Raw genomic sequence first — 23,463 nt, 5'->3', positions numbered from 1 at the left:
GGAAGCCCATGCCTTGTGTTTTTAATTGGTATTTATTTCTATAGTCTCCTCAGACCTTTTTTTTTGTTTTGTTTTTTGTTTTTTTTGTTTTTTGCGGTACACGGGCCTCTCACTGTTGTGGCCTCTCCCGTTGCGGAGCACAGGCTCCGGACGCGCAGGCCCAGCAGCCATGGCTCACGGGCCTAGCCGCTCCGCGGCATGTGGGTCTTCTCGGACCGGGGCACGAACCCATGTCCCCTGCATCGGCAGGTGGACTCTCAACCACTGCGCCACCAGGGAAGCCCTCCTCAGACCTTTTTTGAGATCAAAGTCAGACATAAAAATAAATAAGACAAAAGCTGTGTGGCAACGGCATGGACTCTCGGCAGGGAAATCAGTAATGAGTTTTCAATATCGAAGCCTCATTGGAGGCAAGGACCTTTCCAGCGTCAGGAGGGATCAGTTGCCTTCAGCCGGGCGTCCCTAAACCTTTCTTTTTCAGCCTCTGCCTCAGGCTGGTGTGGGGCAGCAGGTGGGACCTGGAAGAGAGTTGGTCCTCGAGGCTGATCAACCTCCAGTGCTGTAGCCAGTGCTTCACTCCTGCGGGGAGGCGGGCTGAGGAAGCACGGATGGGGGTCCCCAGCAGACAGTTCTGAGCCAATCACAAGGACAGAGGGGGGTTCATTTATTTCATGAGCTAAGAAGAAATTGGTTGGCTAGCCAGGAAGTTTAGCCACATGTATACCATTATTTCTGTGAGAAAATGGGTCCTAAATTCTAAACCATCAGTTTAGAAATAGACTTTTGGGGGCTTCCCTGGTGGCTCAGTGGTTGAGAATTCGCCTGCCGATGCAGGGGACACGGGTTCGTGCCCCGGTCCAGGAAGATCCCACGTGCCGCAGAGCGGTTGGGCCTGTGAGCGATGGCCGCTGGGCCTGCGCGTCCGGAGCCTGTGCTCCGCAACGGGAGAGGCCACAACAGTGAGAGGCCCGCGTACCGCAAAAAAATAACAAAAAAAGAAATAGACTTTTGAAATGTGATCTCTTTCTAAGTTGGGCTGTACCTGTGCTCATTCATCAGTGTTCTTTTCAGTAGCTGTTCCACCACATGGGGGCTGTGTGTGTGCAGTTTTATGTGCATTTATTGAGCCTGCCTACGAGCGTCACTGTCCCAGGACCAAGGCGGCGTGCCCGGGGCGGCCGTCCTCCTTCAGACCCCGCAGTCTGTTAGGGAGAACGTGAGCTGTGCCCGAGGCTGGTCTGAGTGGGCTGTGGCCCTTGCTCATGAAGAGCTGATGATTATCCAGATGTGAATTAGAGCCTTTTTTTCTCTTCCTTTCAGACTCACATTTGGCCATTTCATGGCTCATTAGTTTTAAGGACGGGCAGAGAGAGATGAATAGGGAAAAAGTGAATTCAGTTTGGAGCTTTTTAAAAAGTGGTGGATGTGAACTGAAATGGCATTCTTAAATGATCTGGGGATTTCATCTATGTTGATCCTGTTCTATAGTATCATAGATAACTGATTTGATGGGTTTTTTTAAACAAAATGAATGCATGTATATGGTTAAAAAGGGGTATGAAACGGAACGTGAGGGCCTCTCTCCCTCCCCAATTCCTCCCCAACGCTAGCCTCTCTGCAGAGATAGCTACTGTTAAGTTTCTTTTGCTGCCCTCTGAATTTTAAAAAATGTATATGCTAGATACCTTGTTAAAGGTACACAGATGGGATCATATTACACACAGTGTTCTGCATCTTGTTTCTCCTTTTTTCATAAGGGATATTGCTTGGAACTGTTTCCGTGTTGGCATGCACTGACCTACTGCATTCCCCTTAGAACTGCAGAGCGTTCCTTTATATGAATGATCATGACTCTCTTCATCTGCTCTCTTTTCGTGGACATTTAGGTAGTTTCTAGCTTTTTGTTGTTACAGTGCCCCATGAAACTCTTGGGCAAGTGTCTGTCTTTTGCTCTTCTGCAAGTTTACATTAATGGATTGTTATGTTTCCCTTAAACCATGAAAGGTCCTGGTTTACAGTGATTCCCAGCTGGGCCGTGGAATCATGAGGCTTTGGACTGTAGGCTGATTTGTTGTATATGGTTTGGGTGCAGCCTGGTAGGAGACACTTGTATTCAGATTTTGTTTTTGAGAAGATACTGGAGCATGAAGTTAGAAAAGGACCCAAACATATTGTCTATTTTGGGGTGCTGAACTTACACTTTGTGTCTTTGTAATACTTTGAAGGCTGCAAGGACCCTTGGCTAAATCTTTGCCTGGATTTGCAGATGGACTGGAGGAAGTAGCTAGGTTAGAGAATACAGGCCCAAGCAGGACACAGGCAGCTGTCCCGAGTGCGGGGAGCATGGGGGCGGAATGGGTGATCAGCACTTACTCTTTCTGGTCTACAGGAATAGACTTCGCAACATTTCCTGGTCTAGAAGCACTTTCACAGTTAGATGGAGGTATAGTCTGCAGAGTGGATCAGTGGTAAAAGTTCTCTGCCATGTCAGCTGGTGAGGACAGGTGTCTTGAAGCCCAGGGTCCGGGCATGTGGGGATGTGGCAGGGGGTAGCTTGGCCTGACTGAGCTGGACAGGGGTTGGGTGATTGCGTCTGGCTGTGCGAGCCTCCCTGCTCGGACCTGCAGTTTTCCAAGCAGAGATCTCGACCTCCTCGTTGGCTTGTGAAGAGCTAGCAAAAGAAACGAAGGGTGTAGACAGGAGATGGCCCTGGTCCATCTAACCCCTGCCCCCCCCCCCTCCCCCAGTACCTGGCGTGGCAGTCAGCACTTACTAGCACTTACTAAGTGGGTTTTGGGAGGATGAACTTTTGTGGATAGTTTGGGAGTTGGAGTTTCATGAAATGGTTTGGAGCAGTTGGAGTGGGAAGACCTGGAAGATACAGGAAGGTTGGTTGTTTCTTGATGGCCAGGGAAAGGGTGGCAGTCCCATTTTCATGCTTTTACACATATTAGCTCATAGAGTCTTTATAACACCCTCAGTGAGGGAGATGTTATTATCTGCATTTAATGGATGAGGATATGAGCGGAGTCAGCGTTTTACTTATGGTCGATCTGTAATGGGTTTCGTTCGTGTGGCCTGTCGATGGCAGGTAACTGTGGGCCAGCCACTGACTGTGCTTCTTTGCTCTGTGTCTTTCCTGGCACCCAGCGTGATGCTGAACTGAACACAGGATATCCTTATCCATTCAGGTGATCGTAGGGCGGATGGTTGAGTTTGCCGAAGCCTGGCGCAAAGTTGGGGCGTCTCTTCTCAGGAAGAAGAGTGTTGTTCGGACGTTGTACCTTATCTTCCCCAAAACTCGAACGTAAGCTTACTTTGTCTGACGTATGGTATGCCTCTACTTGCTCAAAAAAAAAAGCGGATGGCCTGATCGCTGTTCCCTGCTGGGTTTAGTTCATGTCGATTTTCTTTCTTTTTAAATATTTATTTATTTGGCTGTACCGCGTCTTAGTTGCGGCACGCGGGATCTTCGTTCCTGCACGTGGGATCTTTAGTTGCGGCATGCTAACTAACTCTTAGTTGCAGCATGTGGGATCTAGTTCCCTGACCAGGGATCGAACCCAGGCCCGCTGCATTGGGAGCGCCGAGTCTTAGCCACTGGACCACCAGGGAAGTCCCTCGATTTTCTCATAGTGAAAGCATCCTCAGGAATGATGTGCGAGCGAAAGTGCTAGCTGCCTCACCTTAGAGAGGCTTGCAAGAGGTGCGTGGCTCGTCTTTCATGGCTTCGCTGAGCACTGTGGGTGCTCAGGGCACACAGATGGACTATGGGGGAGCAGCCTTTCTCCCCACAGTTCCAGCTGGTTCCGGAAGAGGGACCTGACAGCCCTTCCCAGTTAGGGAATTACACAGGGTTAGGTGGAAAGGTCTTTGACTCACCATCGACATTCGGTCAGCTGTCAGAAAATGGCCAGTCCCCTCCCTCCACAAGTTTCTGACTACTTGGAGTTTCTATTAAACCCTCCAAACTTCTTAGACACAACTTTAAATCCAGTTTTGCCGCCAGTTCTCCTGCCTCCGTCCGCAGTTCGGCTGCAAGAGCTATGGATTTCACACTGTACGATCTATTCTGTTCACTTTCTGTGAAAGTTCTGGGGAGTTAGTGCATTTCCCGTCTTGCGGGGAGCAGTGCGGTGTGCCTGCATTGACCCCGGACGGGGGTTGGGGGGAAGCGTGCCTTTCCTGCTGCTGACGCCCTGCCCCGACAGTCGTCAGAACTGCTGCCCTGTCGTCACTCTCCCCAGCACCCCGGCCGGTGTCCTCCACCAGCGGTGTTTTGTTTTCACATCAGTCTTATTGTTCAATCCTGCGCGTGTCACATGCTTTCCCATCACTCTCGCCCTTCTTTTGGAGACGCGCCGGGATCTTGTCCCTCTTTGTTCCCTCAGCAGCCCTCACAGCACGCTGGGCTTTCAAGTTGTCTGTCCTCGCTGCGCAGAGTGTCGCCTCGGTGTTAACTGGAAAGTGAGCAGGGCCGGGGTCCAAACTGCAGTGTGTTTAGTCAAATCAAATTAAAACTTTTTTTTTTTTTTTTCGGTACGCGGGACTCTCACTGTTGTGGCCTCTCCCGTTGCGGAGCACAGGCTCCGGACGCGCAGGCCCAGCGGCCACGGCTCACAGGCCCAGCCGCTCCGCGGCACGTGGGATCCTCCCAGACCGGGGCACGAACCCGTGTCCCCTGCATCGGCAGGCGGACTCTCAACCACTGCGCCACCAGGGAAGCCCTCAAATTAAAACTTTTGAGCAGGCACTAGAGGAGGAGGATACGTGAGCATTTCCACAAAAGCGTTTCCTGAACCCCTGCCCTGGGCCATACGTTGGCGGTCACAGGGCGGATGTGACAGGACCCCTAAACTCCCGAGGCGCCTGGTCTGCGGGAGGAGAGCACCCGAGCAGTGGGTGGGCAGGGGTGTGAAAGAGTGGGCCTCACGGGGACAGCACACAGGCACTTGGAGACAGCCTCATACCAGCTGCCAGGTGGGTGCCACACGCTCCCTGATGTAAGAGGGATGGTTCCCCCCCACTGCCATCACAGCATGAGACGGCCCACCCCACGCTAAGCATGCCTCCAGCCTCAGCAGCCTGCCCATTCATACAACACTTTTAGGACCAAATAAGATAATGCAAATGAAACTTTTTGTGCTAATGATTTTAGTAAAATTTAGAGCCCCAAGGAGAAAACTAACATCTCCTTTTCTGAAAGTTCAGGAAATTTTCATCCACGCGACACTGAGCCGTGCCCCAAACCATGGGAGCTCCAGGGAAGAGCATTGCAGGTGGAGATAAAGAAGACCTAGACTTGTCTTCAGGAGCTCGCCCTCTAGAGGCGGTGGATGGCAGGGGATGGAAGGTGGCCATGGAGTGGCAGAGACTGGAGCTCTAGTGGGCTGGGGGCCGTGGCCAGGACCTTCCCTGGTTGTCTGGATTTTAATCTGTCAGTGAGACATTTCAGGGTTTCTGGGGAAACCGGTACAGGCCAGGCTCTCTGAGCCCCACCACTTTTGCTTGTTCCGTATGTATGCAGTCCTGTCTAGGCTCAAATTATATTCAGAAGGAAGGGTTTTGTGACCTCCAGGAAAGAAGAAAAGAGAGAAACGTGCAATGAATGGGGATCCACCGGAGAACCGCAAGCAAGGAGTGGGTGTGCTCGCTCTCTTCCCTCTGGGCTGTCCTCTGCAGAGCCCTGTGTAGCCACCCGAGCCTTGTAGTCTCGTGAGAAGGGAGGGAGGCAGGTGCAGTGCCAGCAGCGCCCCGAGCCTGGCCTCCCGGGGTGCAGGAGGTCATGCGGGCTGTTGAGGATGCAGGAGCGGCCCTGGGCTCTCCTGTCCCCACTGGTCTCCACCTGCCTCTCCTCGTCTTCCGCATCCCCTCCTTTACCACGGGCAAGCCCATACGCGCTCGCTCTTCATCTCCCGGCCCCGGACCAGGCTCGCTGACCAGGTGCGTGGGGAGGAGCTGGCCCTGGCGGGCTGGAATGCTGTCTTGGGTGGCGCTGCTGCTCCCAGCTAGGAGCCCGAGGGGCCAGAGGCGGTGGAGGCTCTCTGCTGGGATGCCAGGGTGAGGTTACAGCAGGCACGGGGTCAAGGTGCCAGGTGGCAGGTGGAGAGAGGTCCCCAGCTCAGTAGAGAACCGCGTTGCATTCTGGCCTGTGTTGTGCTCAGGACACCCGCAAGAGGGCCACAATGGAGACACGTGGGGGACTTGAGGTCAGACTTGGGGAAACTGCACAGCAAACTCAGAAGCAGAAAGCCAGTTGGGGGCAGTACTGAACATCGGGCTCTGAATGACAGACGGAGGCAGAGATGCGGCGTGAGGCTGTGGGCAGCCCCAGCTTCCCAAACAGCTGCCCGCCCCGGGAGTAGAATCGGCACATGCTGCAAGTAACTGTTGAAGGACCTTGTCCTTGCCAGGACTGCACAGGAGAAAATTGCATGAGAATTGAAGCTGAGTCCACCAGTGGAATTTGTCATCTGCTTGCATTTGCTTTTTTACCACCAGACGGTCTTCCTCTTCTCTCTCCATCCCCTGTTCCCTTAAGGAAAAAAAAAGCTGTACAAAACAATCTCCGTCACAGATTTTTAAAAGCAGGACACAGTGACAGCTATTAGAAATGATAGCTGACAAGCTAGGAGACAGAGCTATAAAAAGTTTGCTGACATTCTTCCAGAAATGTGCTGCATTGGGCGGAGAGCCATGGCTGTCTACGATACTTAAAGAATTGCTTTCCTTTTTGACCCGAGTTCTGCTCCTCCATGTGGGTGTTTTCCCCCAGCCCACCCCAGCCCACTTCCTCAGTAGGAGAAAAGGTGAGGCGGCACCCAAAACAGAGCATCAAGACGGTGATGTCCCCACGAGATCAGTTGCGTGTAGCCGCTGTCAGATGTGGGCCAGCAGGTCATTCAGACTACGTGCCCTGGACTGTTTCAGGGCATATGTCCGTTCACTTTTTAAACTCAGATATTATGCACCGTGTACCTGCAAGGGCCAAGTGTGAGGTCATGCCGATGCGTCCCTGCCCTCCCGTTTAGGGGGGGCAGGGGTGGTGACAGCAGGTGACGCCAAGCACTGCGCCCGCTGTGCATTTCCTGGAGAGACGAGAGTCCAGGAGATGTACGCATGGGGCTCAGACGGCACCGGGGTGGTCAGTTCAGCAGAGTCCTCCCGGGTAGATTCAGATCTAGGAGGAACTTCATGTTTAAGCTGAGACCTGAAGGAGGAGTGGCGGCTGCTGTGGAGTCGGCACGGGGATGCCTCTGGTAAGTCGAAGCTGCAGGACGGGACTTGCGGGGCACAAGCAAAGGGCTGCAGGTTCCTGCCCCAGGGTGAGGGGTAGGTCACGTCGCCTCTGCCCACGGGGAGCCACGTCAAACCTCAGCTCTTGTCACTCTCTTGTCCTCTTTACAGTTAGAATCCAGACTTTTAGAAACCTATCTGTCATCACACAATCCGACACACATTCCTTCCAAAACATAAATCGAATAGGGAGGGAGGGCAGTACACAACCTAAGTTAGGGAATCCTTACCTACTCTGGCATTTTTGCTCTCAAAGCTGCTGCTGTTACTAATCAGTCTTTCTAGGCATTCCTCTCCACACAAGCTGAGAAGTTGCTATTTTCTCCTCTGTCTGGTGGTTAAGTTTTGGGTCTGCCGGTAAAGACTTAGGCCCAGTACATATCTGTTATCCCATTTGTGGGGACTGTGTGATGTGGTTGGAAACAACGTATCTTTCTCACATTCTCACTCACTCCCCATGAGGTCATTAAAGCAGCGTGTCCCCTGCCCCCCGGCCCGCGGTTGCAGAGCTGCTCTGTTGGCCTCTTCACGTTGCAGCTCTTGAGCTCCGGGCAGTGCCATTGAAAGGGGTGCCTTTCCTGGATTAGGCCCTTAGGGAGAGTATTGAAGGTCTGGTCTTTCTGTAGTGCTTCTGTTGGAATTGAGCCCATAACCAAGGTTGATTATATTCGTTTGTTGCCAGCAGATAACAGTGGCACTGCTATTTCCATCTGTTATCACTGCTTTCAGATCATTCTAATTAAATCTCCTAGTCATCAGTTTCTGAATGAATTATGTTTTGGGGCATTTGGAAAATTTGTCACATAAACCCTTTGGGCCGCAGCCCATGCATTCATTTCATGTTGTTTTGTGCCCCAAAGTTGCACCTCTGAATATTTTTAGGAGCTGAGAACTCTCTTCTAAGGGCACGAGGGGTTGTTTTGTGGTTTGCCTCTAAGACGGGCTTTGGGCCCCCTTGGTTTGTGGTTGTTCATGGCAGGTCAGCCATTCTGAGTACCTTTGTTTTGATTTTGCTCTCAGAGGTACAGTAATTGGTAGTTGACATAGCTGAAGTATAATCCCTAATATCCCGTTAAAGGAGATGGAGGTGGGCTCTTCCATGTGGTTTCAATTGTCATTTTAGTTCTCTTCTAGACAGTGAAATGATGCCTAAAATAAACCTCATTCTGACTCCTTGTGAGAGATGTGTCAGACATCCCAAAGAATGAGATTATGCATCATTGTGGCACGGGAAACGGCAGCATCTATATACTGCCAGAGAACGTGCACAGACGTTAGAAACCGACTGACCTCATTCAAACCCAACTTTCTGCTTGCTTCTTGTGTTAACCTTGGCCAAGTTAATTCACCTCTCCCATAGTTTACCCCTCTGTAAGTACATAAGCTGCCTAATTCCCAGGGTTGTTAGGCTGTTGCATGAGATTTCATATGAAAAGCCCCTGGAGGATAATAGGTTCTCCATAAATGGTGGCTGCTACCTTACAATTGAGCCGGTGTGAAAAGATGCTCTACCTCATTGTTAGGGAAATGCCGGTTAAAACCACGGTGGGATACCAGTACAATACCAGATGATTAATGTGGAGAAACTGGACCCTCATACATTGCTGGTGGGAATGTAAAATAGTGCGGCTGCTTGGAAAACAGGAGGTTCCTCAAAAAGTTAAATGTAGAGTTGCCACCTGACCCAACAATTCCACTCCCAGGTATCTACCCAAGGAATGAAGACACAGGTCCACACAAAGACCTGCATGTAAATGTTCATAGCAGCCTTATTCATAGTAGCCAAAACGAGGAAACAACCCAAATGAATGGATAAACAAATTGTGGTGTATCCATTCAAGAGAATACTATTTAGCACTGAAAAGGAGTGAACTGCCGATAAATGCAAGGTTGATGGACATATGCAGACATGAAAGACTATAAGTTGTATGATTCTTATTTAATTGAACCTTGTAGAAAAGGCAGAGCTATAGAGATGGAGAATTGGTTGGTGTTGCCTGGGCTGCAGTGAGAGCTGGACTTGACTGCAGAAGGAAATGAGAGAACTTTTACGGGGGATGGAAATGTTCTAAAACTTGACTGTGGTGTTGAATGCACAGCTGAGTAAATTTCTAAAACTCAGCAAGCTGTGCATTGAAAATGGGTGACTTTTAGGAACTCCCTGGTGGTCCAGTGGCTAGTACTACATGCTTTCACTGCCGAGGGCCTGGGTTCAATCCCTGGTCAGGGAACTAAGATCCCACAAGCTGTGCAGCTCGAGTCCCCCCAAAAGAAAGAAAAGAAAGAAAATGAGTGACTTTTATGGTTGTGATTTTGTGACTTATAGTGAGAAATATATACCCCTGTAAAGGTGTCTGTTGTTAGGTTAAGGGAGTGACTTTTGGAAAGCCCGTAGGTAGTCTAAGGATGGGGGCTGCTTCCAGGGGAACCAGCCATGTGATTAGAGGATTGGAACTTTCAGTCCACCCCCAGATCTCCAGAGGAACGGACAAGAGCGGCAGATTGAATCTGTTTACCAGTGGCCAATGATTGCATCATGCCTGTGTAATGAAGCCTCCATAAAAACCCAAAAGGATGGGGTTCACAGGCTTCCAGGGTGACCACGTGGAGATTCGGGAAGAGCGGTACACAGAGAGCATGGAGACTGTGCCCTGCCCTTCCCCCAGACCTTGCCCTATGCGTTGCTTCCATCTGGCTGCTCCTGAGTTATATCCCTTTACAATAAACCAGTGATCTAGTGAGTAAAATGTTTCCATGAGTTCTGTGAGCTGCTCTAGCAAATTGACGGAACCCAAGGAGGGGGTCGTGGGAACCTCCAATCTATAGCTGGTTGGTCAGAAGCACAGGTGACAACCTGGACTTGCGATTGATGTCTGAGAGGGGAGGGGAGTAGGGCAGTCATGGAGGACTGAGCCCTTGACCTGTGGGCTCTGACGCTGTCTCCAGGTAGTGTCAGATGGAGTTGAAGTGTAGGACCCCCGGCTGGTGTCGGAGCATTGCTTGGTGAGGGGGAAGCCCACGCACATCGGGCATCAGATGTGTTGTGAGTGTGGTCATTGTGTGTGAGGGAAGCACAGGAGGAGTGTGGCTTTTCCAACGCAGTGGTGTATAAATTAAACCTCATGTTGAGCTGGAACTTGGATGACATGACAGTCTCATAAATTACGCTTTCTATTGATAATTACGTTAACAAAATAACGTGGTTTTCAGAACTCTTGTGTTCAGGTGAACAGGAGCGCTGCACGCCTGTTTTGAGTGCTTCAGGGGATCCTGTCTTTTGCACTAATTTAGGGTTATGTGCCTGTTGTTACCACAACAGCTTCTGATTATTGTTAGAGGAACTTAAGACTCAACGGAGAGATATTTGTAAAGTAACCCAAAAGAAATCACACTGTCCAAAAATAACACTATACAGTTAAGCTTATATATAGTCCCATTCTTTTTCCTATGAATATACATTAATATTTATTTTTATATTGTTAAAATCAAGTATATGTAATGTGTTTAAGACTGACTGCATAAAATGAGCATTTTCCATGATGTTAAAATTTTTATAAATACGGTTTTAATTACTGACTACGTGAGTATTTGTTTCAGTAACCCCCTCTGGCCTTGTATATTCTTTTTAACAAACTTTGCTTATCTGTTACTTCTTATTTAATTCCTACCTGGATAACGTTTACTTTTGTCAACCAATTATATTTCCTTAATTTCAATATCTCTTTATATCCACTCTCGAATTCTGTATTGGACCGCAAATGATCTGCTTTTTAAAGTGACATTTATCATCAGTATTTTGAAATATATCTTTTCATGTTATTTTCTCTCTCCTATGATGTATAACAAAAATATACTATCTTAGATATACTATTTTACTGACTTTATTTTTCTTAGCAAAATATTCCCGTGCTATTGTATGCTTCTCTACAATGTCTTTTGGATGTGTTATAATATTGTTAGCCAAACCCATATTCTGAAAATTTTGGTTATTTCCAATTTTTATTAATAACATTTTTTCACAATTGTTAATATTATTTCCTTGGGATAAATGGTTTTTTTTTAACATCTTTATTGGAGTATAATTGCTTTACAATGGTGTGTTAGTTTCTGCTTTATAACAAAGTGAATCAGTTATACATATATCCCCATATCTCTTCCCTCTTGCGTCTCCCTCCCTCTCACCCTCCCTATCCCACCCCTCCAGGCGGTCACAGAGCACCGAGCTGATCTCCCTGTGCTATGCGGCTGCTTCCCACTAGCTATCTACCTTACGTTTGGTAGTGTATATATGTCCATGCCTCTCTGTCGCTTTGTCACAGCTTACCCTTCCCCCTCCCCATATCCTCAAGTCCCTTCTCTAGTAGGTCTGTGTCTTTATTCCTGTCTTACCCCTAGGTTCTTCATGACATTCTTTTTTCTTAAATTCCATATATATGTGTTAGCATACGGTATTTGTCTTTCTCTTTCTGACTTACTTCGCTCTGTATGACAGACTCTAGGTCTATCCACCTCATTACAAATAGCTCAATTTCGTTTCTTTTTATGGCTGAGTAATATTCCATTGTATATATGTGCCACATCTTCTTTATCCATTCATCCAATGATGGACAAGGGATAAATGTTAATAACCCTGTTTAAGTTATGTACATTTCAAAGGTTCTTTGACATATATTGAAAAATTGTCCTCCTGAGACATTATACTTCCAACAGTATCATGTGATATGTATTTTCCTTCATGCCTTCATCAACTGTAGATACTAGGTCTTTTTCTTTTTCATTAAATAATTTGATATATAAATCCATACTATTATAATTTACATTTATTTGATTACTAATGAACTGCATCTTTTCAAATAGGTTTATTGATCTTTTGTGTTTCTTCTTTGAAGAATTCTCATTTCTATCACTTTTATTTTTTCCTATTGGGATTTTTATCCTTTCTTATTGGATTATATAAGCTCTTTATTGTTTAAGGGCATTAGTCTTATTCTATTTGAATGCTTTCCTCTATTTTCCTTTTAATTTTGGTGATCTAATTGAACTTGAGGAAATCTGCTCTCCTACCATTCTTTTATGAAAAACCAAAGCAGATAAAGCAGAGACTTTATTTAGAGTAAGTTATGGGAGTTCACAGAATTTTCTCAGGGCTATGCAGCTGGGACTACTTATGTCTTATAGTCTCCATGACCCTAAGATCTTCAGGATATTAGTAGATAGTGCTACCTCTCTGTTGGTTATTTGCTGGCCATTTATGATGTGGTTTCTTCTGTAAGACACTGGAAGATTCTTTAATTCTGTTTTCTTGAGTTTCTCTGCTTTTTTCTCCTTTAATAAATGATGTTTATGAGCAGCCTCATACTCTTATTTCTAAAGACAGCAGCAACAACAAAACAAACACAAAAAAACCAAGGTTCCTTGGAAATGTGCTCCTGAAAAAAATGAATGTCCAGAAACCCAAGGATTAAGTAATAAACACTTAGGGAATTGATTTAAATTCCAGTACAGGAATTTAAAGCATGATCATTCCTATTTATTATTTGAAATTCGGAGACCTTGAGATAATTAACTGTCACTCCCTCCATAAATTCTTGATCAGACTTCAAGGCCTCTCCACGCCTCGTGCCTCTGTCCCTGGTCCTGAGCACAAAACCCACCAGCGTCCGGGAGGCTCCCTCTTTCAGACTGCAGAGTGTGGAGCCCATGCTAACTGGGCTGAACTGAACGCAGCCGGATCTCAAGGCGCATCTGAGTTCAGCTTTTGACCAGTGTGAAAGCAGCACCTTGTCCCAGCACAGCGCGGAGAGAGTCGTCGGGCTGATTTCTCTTGGGGCAGAGCAGATTGTGGGCTTACTGGCCCACGGACAGACTGGCTAAAGTTATTACCACAATAAGTAAAATAAGGATCCTTACTTTCCAGGTGTGGGTGGGATTAGTTCTGTTAGTGAAGCCCTCGTTTGCCAGTTTGCTATTCATTTAAAGATCCCACCTAAACTGCCACTGAACAGAAGGAAGAATGGTAGGATTTAGATAAAATCCTCCGTGCTTTGAATCCCTTCGACTTTGCTCTTGACTACCACGTGTCCCAAAGTCACAGGTGGATTCACTTCTCTCAGAGTCGATCAGAATTGTGGTACAGCTATTCTTTGAGCTTGGAATAGAAAAAGGATGTACTATTTTATTAAATGGTGGCATCCTGGTTCTTCCTATAGGCAGTAGAGATAGATGTAGAATAATTTATGTCAGCATGACGATTATTATTTGGGATTAGCAAGGATTTGTTCTTTGGGGCTTATTTAGATCTTGGCTAACTATGGATAACTATATTTAGGAGGGCTTAACTACATTTATAGATATCCTAGTCCTTCAATAACAGGCCACTGGGATTCTTTCCTGAGTACAGATGTCTTACAAGCCTTTCCAGTTTAAAGCTTACATTCCCTCACTTGGATTTCTCCTGACACTAGATGTTCTCTCACAATTCCACAGATTCTGCTTTGTTAATAGTTTGTAAATTGTATGTCGCTACTCTTTACACTCTCTTCAGGAAATAGATGCTTGTGCTATCAGTGCTTCCACTAGACACATCACGAGCTCTTTGAAGGCCTGCCGTTTGCCCGGAACGTGGTAGAGCATCTTGGCTATTGTGGGCGCCCAGTCAGTGACAGAAAGTAGCCGACCTGACCTCTCCTAACAAGTGTATTTTCTGTTTCAGTAGAGGGTCAGTTTTTGAGAAATCACGGTAGTATCTTTGCAGAATGCATAGAGCTACTTTTAGGGGTAGACGTAAAACCCTGAAATTGATTTTTCCCCCCTTATTTACTTTTCAAAGTCTTTTTGGAGAGGGGCTTATTGTTTTTAGGGAGATTTTGGAAAACTGCATACCACAGAGTTTTCCAAAATGTAAGGTATTACATATTTAGAATCTTTGTTCTCAGGAGGTTCGGAAGCATGGCTTCTGCTTAAATGATAGATGGTCACGGGAAAAATGAGCCTTGGAAGTCATTTGTTCTAGAGAATTGAGAAAGCTGGCTTCAGGGTGTGCATTTCGGGCTAGAGTTGCTAACGGTGGCTGTGGCATTTAGTCAGCTATGCCCCGGTCTGGCATTTAGATATGTGCGGTCTCAGTTACTTCATAAAGCCGTCTTATACATTCAGCAGGGAGGAGAGTCTGTCCTGTTTTATTTATTTTTGACTTTTTTATAACATCTTTATTGGAGTATAATTGCTTTACAGTGGTGTGTTAGTTTCTGCTTTATAACAAAGTGAATCAGCTGTACATATACATATATCCCCATATCTCCTCCCTCTTGCGTCTCCTTCCCACCCGCCCTGTCCCACCCCTCTAGGTGGTCACAAAGCACCGATCTGTCCTGTTTCAGAAGTAAGGAAGCTGAGATCCGGACTAACTGGCAACGTGGCTGGTGAGTGGCAGTCAGGATTGGAACCCAGTTTTCTAGGCTTTAATCCATCCTTCCTCTGTGGGGTGGATTCATCCGGGCCCCTGTGCCGTGGAACCTGGCACAGTGCTTCTGTCTGCTTTTCCCCATGCTGCCATCTGCCTGCCTGTGGTGTTGCCTCTGACAGCCCAGCATTGTTGGGCAGTATTCTGGAAAGCCCCGCGTCACTCATCCTTTACAAACTCCCATTTTGACCACATCTGCAAAGTTCCAAGCTGTCTGGCTCTGCCCGGAATCCTGGTGTTTATGCTGATTTGGAAATTGCAATCGGTAGGCTAACTGTGGCTCTGCTGGTGGACTTTCACTTGGCAGGAACTGGCTCTTCATCCTGGGTGGTTTCCAGCAGGAATCTCCCTCTGCACTTCCTACCTGTGGAACCTAATCTCCATTTTTAGCACGAGGCCTCTCGGATGCTGTGCAAACCGACTTGGACACCGGTGTGCAGTTAACCAGCGTTTACTGGAGGAGAGACTCAGCAATGGAAAGGATCAGAGCTCCCCAGTCCTCATTCACTGTTTTTCAGTTGATTCATGAAATGTGACTTGCGTTCTTCCTATTCTCCAGCTCTAAAATGGTATAATAATGTGTTAACTTTTGTGAGGTACCATATATACGTGTTGCTACGGTATCGACATTCCTTACAGGAAAGCTGTTGTAAAAAGTCCAGCGTCCAAAAGTAGTGAAGACCTTGCCTGGATATTAGCAAATTTCAAGCAGCTCAGTTTAAAAGGGATTTTTCTCTTCTCAGGAAATATGGCCGCAACATTTTCTTAAGAGAATCTCTAATAAAGGAACAAACGGGGTTCATACTTTAAAAATTGGTCTTACTTGAGTGGCTTAGTGAAAAATGGTGAAAGGTTATCAGCAAAGAACTGAGAAAGAGTAACAAACAAGCACCAGTGGAGTTACTGGATACCCCAGCAAACGCTGGGAAGAGACTGTGGGAGGTCTGAGCGCGAGTGGGTGGAGCTAGTGACCTTGGCATCTGAGGGCCCAGGAGGAGAGGGTGTCCTTGTAAGTTTCGTGTGCGCGTTAATCCCAGCTCCCTCCATGTGGTCACTCCTGGCAAAGGGGTGGCCTGTGTAGGAGCTCCGTGATGGCACTTAGGGAATCTCTTTGGGCCGGGGAGAGTGGAGTTAAAAAAAAATCTGGGCCCGTTGCCCTGAGTCTCCGTTGAGATGCCTTTTGGGGTGGCCAGGGCAGCAGGAAGGGAGGTTTTGTTTTTTTTTTAATTTTTATTTATTTATTTTTGGCTGCGTTGTCTTCCTTGCGGTGCACGGGCTTCTCACTGTGGCGGCTTCTCTTGTTGCAGAGCACGGGCACTAGGCACGTGGGCTCAGTAGTTGTGGCATGCGGGCTCAGTAGTTGCAGCGCAATGGGCTCCAGGTGCGTGGGCTCAGTAGTTGTGGCTTGCAGGCTCTAGAGCGCAGGCTCAGTAGTTGTGGTGCATGGGCTTAGTTGCTCTGCGGCATGTGGGATCTTCCTGGACCAGGGCTGAGAACCCGTGTCCCCTGCATTGGCAGGCGGATTCTTAACCACTGCGCCACCAGGGAAGTCCAAGGGAGGGGTTTTGGACTTGGGCTCTGGTGTCCTGAGCTTCGGGACTGGCATCAGGGGCACCGTTTCTTGACTGTGTGTGGAACTTGAGTGTCAAATTCCAAGAAAGTGTGTCTGTCTCTAGCGGTGATGGAGAATGAAGAAGAGACGTTGGAAATGCCACCTGGAAATAAGACCCAGTTTCTCAGTTTATCGTAGAAGACTCTAGTGAAATGAGTTGTAATTTAGGGCAGAGACCTGAAATTGCTCTTCCTTGCCAAAATAAATTGATTTCTTCAGCTGTCTGAACTTCATTTCTTGAACTGGACAAGAGCTAACCTAGTCTAAATTAAACTCATTTTCCATTAATAAAACTGGGTCACTTCAGGTTGCCTGAATGTGCTTCTGAGTGTCTTAAAGCATATATATATTTTTAAAATCCCACGTTTCATGCTCTTTTCATAACTCATCTAATTTAGCCAGCATAACACATAACAATTTTTTAATATATTTATTTATTTATTTGGCTGTGTTGGGTCTTCGTTGCTGCGCGCGGACTTTCTCTAGTTGCAGCGAGCGGGGTCTACTCTTTGTTGTGGTGCACGGGCTTCTCATTCTCATGGCTTCTCTTGTTGCAGAGCACGGGCTCTAGGCATGCAGGCTTCAGTAGTTGTGGCTCACGGACTCTAGAGCGCAGGCTCAGTAGTTGTGGCGCACGGGCTTTGTTGCTCCGTGGCATGTGGGATCTTCCCGGATCAGGGCTCAGAACCCGTGTCCCCTGCATTGGCAGGCGGATTCTTAACCACTGCGCCACCAGGGAAGTCCAACACATAACATTTGAACTCACTTCTCCCTTGGCATTCTGCAATAGATTTGGGGTCTGTTTCTGAACTTCTACAGCTGTCAGGCAGACTGAGGCAGGAGGACATCACCATACTCCTGCAGGGGTAGGCACTGGACAAGACAGTTCGTCCCTGCCTTGCCCAAAGAAAGCTTTGTTTTCACTGTGCCTTTTCCTGCTGGTAGGGAACGATGAACATGGATCATGGAGGTAGGAAGTCGTGTATTTTTAAAGTGATGGCATGAGTGGATTAATTTTAGAAGAGCCTTGCTCAGCTAGGTCAGAGCGTTTCTGCTTGGAGCGCTCACTTGCAGTTGGTGCCACTGGCTTCCTCTTACTTGTCAGGTGTTTGAGATACTGAAGCCTTCAGGGTGGCATCGCACCTGCTCTGCCCTGCCCTCCCCTCCAGAAAGTTCAGCATCCACTTCCTTGGAAAACACAGGGAAGTCTCTCCTTGTCCCCCTCTTCCGTCTTTCTCCTCCCTGGGAATGATCAAGGGCAGGGCCCCTGCGGATGTGTCAGGTCAGTTCTGCCTCACAGAGTCTGGCAGACGAGGGTGCCCACTGGGGAATCAACGACTTGAATATGGCTTTTGGAAGACAGGGGACCCTTGAACAACGTAGGTTTGAACTGCATGGATCCACTTATACCTGAATTGTTTTCCGTGGTAAATACGACAGCACTACACAATCTGTGGGGACGGAGGGCTGACCAAAGTTCTACGCGAATTTTCAACTGTGTGGACAGTGGGTGCCCCGAACGTCTGCGTTGTTCGAGGGTCAGCTGTATTCTGAAATATAAAGGTCTGGAAATGTTAAGACTCTGGGAAATGTCTTTCAAAACCAAAAATTGGGTGAAATCTTTGTAATAATTTACTTCTATCATTCTTTAGATATTTGAAGTGTCATAGCATGTGAATTTTTAAGAATGGATTGTTTTTAATCTGCATTTTTAATGAATTATTCATCCCCATTTAGTTTTTTATTTATTTGGCTGGGCTGGGTCTTAGCTGTGGCACACGGGATCTTCGTTGCAGCCTGCTGGGTCTTGAGTTGCGGCATGTGAACTCTTACTTGTGGCATGTGGGATCTAGTTCCCCGACCAGGGATCGAACCCGGGCCCCGTGCATTGGGAGCACAGAATCTTAGCCACTGGACCACCAGGGAAGTCCCCCCACCCCTTGTATTTAGAGCTATGAAAAGCTAGAAAAATTATAGGGAAATAGATGTTTTCCTATGTTTTCTTCTCTTTCAAAAATTTTGAAGAAATAACAAGTCATGTTGGGGATGGATCTCCCTCTAGTTCATCGTCCCCCCAACCCCTGCTTCTCACGCTTTAAGCTGCATTCACTCATCCTTCCTTGTTTCTTTTCATGGGATCTTCTCAACAATATGCAAACTACTTTTCACTGACAAAGCTTTTCTTCCTTCTATTTCCAGTGCACAGAGGCCAAAAAGCATTGCTGGTATTTTGAAGGACTCTATCCAACCTATTACATGTAAGTATTTGCACTTATCTGTTGGTTTGATTCTGTGGGCACATCTTTCTCTGGGAATTATTTCTTTCATAGGTCACAGGACTGGTTATGGGATGGGGCATGCCCAGCCTCACGAGGCCTCCACCCCACAATGAGCAGGCGACCTCCCTAAGGATGCTCTCCACCCAGACCAGCTGCTCTGAGGACAGCATGGAATTCTGGGTGCTCTGTTCTGTGAGGCATGTTAGCTTGTACATGATTGGTCACAAAGGGCAAAATGTCTGAACAAGGCCAGAGTTATGCTGGTTTATACAAATCTTCCTAGGCAAAGGGAGGAAAGGTAGTGGGAAAGAATTTTGAACTTGAGCAGGACAGGACAAAGTACTTAGCTCAGCTGCTGTGACTGTGTGAGAGAGAGAGAGAGAGGGAGGGGGAGAGAGAGAGAGAGAGAGAGAGAGAGAGACGACAGTGATCACAAGGGTCACCCAGCCTGGCCCCTCCCCAGGCAGGTGCAGTCAGCCTTGTATGGCTCTTGGTTCAGGGCAGGTTATGCCTCTTCCTGTGCCCTCAGCACCTGCCAATATTACTCTTATTAAAAGCATTGCCATATTTTCTCCCTATTGTTTTTCTGTATTTTTAATATCTGCTGTGTTAGCCACTAGCTCTGCTGAGCCACCTGCCTAGGTGGCCAGATTAACTCTCTAGATTATTAATTATTATTTTTGATAGTGTTTTGAAGTTCTGTAAGTTTTGAGTGGAATGAGCCCAATTAATTTTTCCCAGAAACTCTTCTATTGAATTTTGTGAAACATGAGAAATTTCAGTAATGCATATAATTGTGTTATAGAAGAAACACTCTCTTTTCTAGTATATAGGGAGATTGGACAGGAAATACTACACAAAGAGGATTAGTTCTTAATTGGCTAAGATGTATGTTTTTCTTACCTGGCATTCTTGGGGAGTTTTTAATCTCAGAGAGACCAGTGTAGGTGGGGAAGGTTGCTGGGCTGTGAATGGGGACGAAGCACAGGGAAATGGGCAGTTTTCCAGCCTTGGCTTCATATCAACAAGCAGGAGTCCTTACTGCCCTACGTGGTGGGAGTCCTGGCAGAAATCCTCTGCAACTGCAAAAAGACAAAATCCACTTGGAAGGTAAAGCAGCAGCAAAAGGGCTTCGGTTCTAATTACAGAGTCGTCAGGTTGAAGAAAAATGGTTGTGGGATAAAAGGGAGATGAAAAACTTGGTTCTTAGTACAGTGGGTTTTCCCTGGGAAGCTTTAGTTCTTGATTCAACTTCTTACGCAGGTGTGGCAGGTGTGAATCAACCGTGTCTTCCTTTGAGCTCTTTCTCCAGCTTTTTTGTAGATCAGCTGATGAACCATTTCCTGGTTTTTCAGAGGTTGGTAGTCAGAGGTCCTTGCTGTTCTTGTACTTACTTGCTCGTTTGTTCCTTTATACGTTATTTATTCACTACATATTTTGAAAGTGTTTTTGCATTGACAGAAAATACAGAGACAAGCCCTGTTTTGTCACTCAGACCTGCTGGTTTGGATTCCTTTCACCTCTCTTCTCTGCTGATAGTGAGGGGAAGGGTCCTAAAAATTAAAAAGTAAAGTCACTCTGCTTTTAGAGTACTGAAGCTCAGTATAAAAGTAACAACAGGTGACATTCATTGAGCACTTAATATAGGCTAGGCAGTTTTACGTCCCTTACATGAATTTATGTCACTTAATCCCCTAGCCATTCCTCTCCTCTCTGTTCCCACTGCCTCCACCTGAGTCCATACCTCTGTCAATGCTCATCTGAAGCACTGTATAAACTCCCCCCGCCCAGTGTTACTGAGCTATAATTGGCATATAACATTGTATAGGTTTAAGGTGTATAACGTGATGATTTGATACACTTATATATTACAAAATGATTACCACAATAGCGTTAGCTAACACCTACATCACATCACATAATTACATTTTTTTGGTGATGAGAACATTTAAGATGTACTCTTTTAGTAACTTTAAAGTATATAATAAAGTATTGTTAACTATAATCACCATGCTGTACATTAGAGCCCCAGAACTACTTATTTATCTTATAACTGGAAGTTTGTACTCCTTAACACGTCTCCTCATTCCACGCCCCCTGCCCCAGTCCCTGGTAACCACCATTCTACCCTCTTTTTCTTTTTAATAAATTTATTTATTTATTTTTGGCTGCATTGGGTCTTCGTTGCTGCGCACGGGCTTTCTCTAGCTGTGGCGAGCAGGGGCTGCTCTTCATTGCGATGCACGGGCTTCTCCTTGCGGAGCACGGGCTCTAGGCGCACGGGCTTCAGTAGTTGTGGCACTCAGGCTCAGTAGTTGTAGCTCGCGGGCTCTAGAGCACAGGCTCAGTAGTTGTGGCGCACAGGCTTAGTTGTTCCGCGGCATGTGGGATCTTCCTGGACCAGGGCTTGAACCCGTGTCCCCTGCATTGGCAGGTGGATTCTTTTTTTTTTTTTTTTTTTTTGTGGTACGCAGGCTTCTCACTGTTGTGGCCTCTCCCGTTGCGGAGCACAGGCTCTGGACGCTCAGACTCAGCGGCCATGGCTCACGGGCCCAGCCGCTCTGCGGCATGTGGGATCCTCCCGGACCGGGGCACGAACCTGTGTCCCCTGCATCGGCAGGCAGACTCCCAACCACTGTGCCACCAGGGAAGCCCGGCAGGTGGATTCTTAACCACTGTGCCACCAGGGAAGTCCTACCCTCTTTTTCTAAGAGTTCTGTGTTTTAGATTCCACATGTAAGTGAGATCATAACGATTTATCTTTCTCTGTCTTATTTCGCTTAGCATAATGCCCTCAAAGTCCATCTATGTTGTTGCAAATGGCAGGATTTCCCTCTTCCTCAGGACTGAATAAAATTCCATTGTGTATATATGTACCAGATCGTCTTTATCCATTCATCCATCGACAGACAGGTTGTTTCCATGTCTTGGCTATTGTGAATGATGCTACAATGAACCATAAGATTGCAGATACCTCTTTGAGATCTTGTTTCCACTTCCTTTGCATATACACCCAGAAGTAGAATTGGCAGCTCTATTTTTAATTTTTTGCTGTTCTCCATAGTGGCTGTACCAATTTACATTCCTACCAACAGTGCACAGGGTTCACATTTTTTCCACACCAACACTTATCTTGTCTTTTTGATGATAGCCATTCTAACAGGTGTGAGGTGATACCTCTGTGTGGTTTTGGTTTGCATTTCCCTGTTGATTCATGATGATTGAGCACTTTTCATGTACCTGTTGGCTATCTCTGTGTCTTCTTTGGAAAATGATCTGTTCAGTTCCTCTGCCCATTTTTTTTTTTTTGCGGTATGCAGGCCTCTTACTGTTGTGGCCTCTCCCGTTGCAGAGCACAGGCTCCAGACGCGCAGGCCCAGCAGCCATGGCTCACGGGCCCAGCCGCTCCGCGGCATGTGGGATCCTCCCGGACTGGGGCACGAACCCATGTCCCCTGCATCGGCAGGTGGACTCTCAACCACTGCGCCACCAGGGAAGCCCCCCTCTGCCCATTTTTTAATTGGATTATTTGGGTTTTTTGCTGTTGAGTTATATGAGTTCCTTGTATGTTTTAGATATTAATCCCTTATCTGATATATGGTTTGCAAATATTTTCTTCCATTCAGTAGACTGCCTTTTCATTTTGTTGAGTGTTTCTTCTGCTGAACAGAAGTGTTTTAGTTTGATGTAGTCCCTTTTGTTTTTTGTGTTTTTGTTGTTTGTGCTTTTGGTGTCATGTCCAAAGTCATTGCCAAGACCAGTGTTGAGGAGTTTCAGTTTCTTCCCTACAGTTTCTTCTAGGAGTTTTAGATCCATTTCAAGTTAATTTTTGTGAGTGGTGTAAGATAGGGGTTCAATTTCATTTTTCTCCATGTGTTTCTTCAGTTTTCCCAGAGCTATTTGTTAAAGAGACTATCTTTCCCCATTGGATGCTTTTGGCTCTTGTGTTAAATATTAGTTGACCTTTTATGCTAGGGTTTATTTCTGGGCTTTTTATTCTGTTCCATTGTCTATATTCATGTCAGTACCAAACTGTTTTATTACTGTAGCTTTGTTGTATAATCTGAAGTCAGGGAGTGTGATACCTCCAGCTTAGTTCTTTTCAGGGTTGCTTTGGCTATTCAAGGTCTTTTGTGATTCCATACAAATTTTAGGATTGTTTTTTCTATTTCTGTAAAAATGCCATTGGAATTTTGATAGGAATTCCAGTGATGCTCTAGATGACTTTATAATGGATCTCCTTTCATTCTCTTCTCCCATCAAGTTCTCACTTCTTTCTAAATTACTGAAAATTTTGTGTCACTCTCCTACTTAAAAACGTCAGGAACAAAGTTCAAATCCTTAGCCAACTGTAAACAGGTTTCCATGATACTTGGCTGGTTTTATCTTCTTTATTGTGAGTCCCATGAAGGCAAGGCCCACAGCTTTATTTTAAAAATTTTCTTATTTGTCTTTTTTTTTTAATTGAAGTAAAGTTTATTTACAATGTTGTGTTAGTTTCAGGTGTACAGCAAAGTGACTCAGTTATTTTTTTTTATATATATATATATATATATATATAAAGAATATATATTCTTATCAGATTCTTTTCCATTATAGGTTATTACAAGATATTGAATGTAGTTCCCTGTACAACAGTAGGTCCTTGCTGTTTATCTATTTTATCTAGTAGTTGTGCCTGTTAATCCCAAACTCCTAATTTATCCTTCCCCCCTTCCCCCTTTGGTAGCCATAAGTTTGTTCTCTATGTCTGTGAGTATATTTCTGTTTTGTATTAATGAACTTATGTATGTTCATTTGTATAGTTTTTTAGA

At 46.2% G+C, this 23,463-nt stretch overlaps 1 protein-coding gene across 1 annotated transcript in view; it reads left to right on the top strand.

The window, feature by feature from the left end:
• VOPP1 (VOPP1 WW domain binding protein) overlaps positions 1–23,463 on the top strand; it is a 92,036-nt gene that overhangs the window by 31,877 nt on the left and 36,696 nt on the right. The window contains exon 2 of the mRNA XM_067745695.1: positions 18,570–18,628. Coding sequence (XP_067601796.1) covers positions 18,570–18,628 — 59 coding nt within the window. The remainder of the gene's footprint in view (positions 1–18,569; positions 18,629–23,463) is intronic.

Source organism: Pseudorca crassidens, chromosome 8 (assembly GCF_039906515.1).
Source record: "Pseudorca crassidens isolate mPseCra1 chromosome 8, mPseCra1.hap1, whole genome shotgun sequence".
Lineage (NCBI taxonomy): Eukaryota > Metazoa > Chordata > Mammalia > Artiodactyla > Delphinidae > Pseudorca > Pseudorca crassidens.
This window is presented reverse-complemented; position numbering and strand designations above follow the sequence as displayed.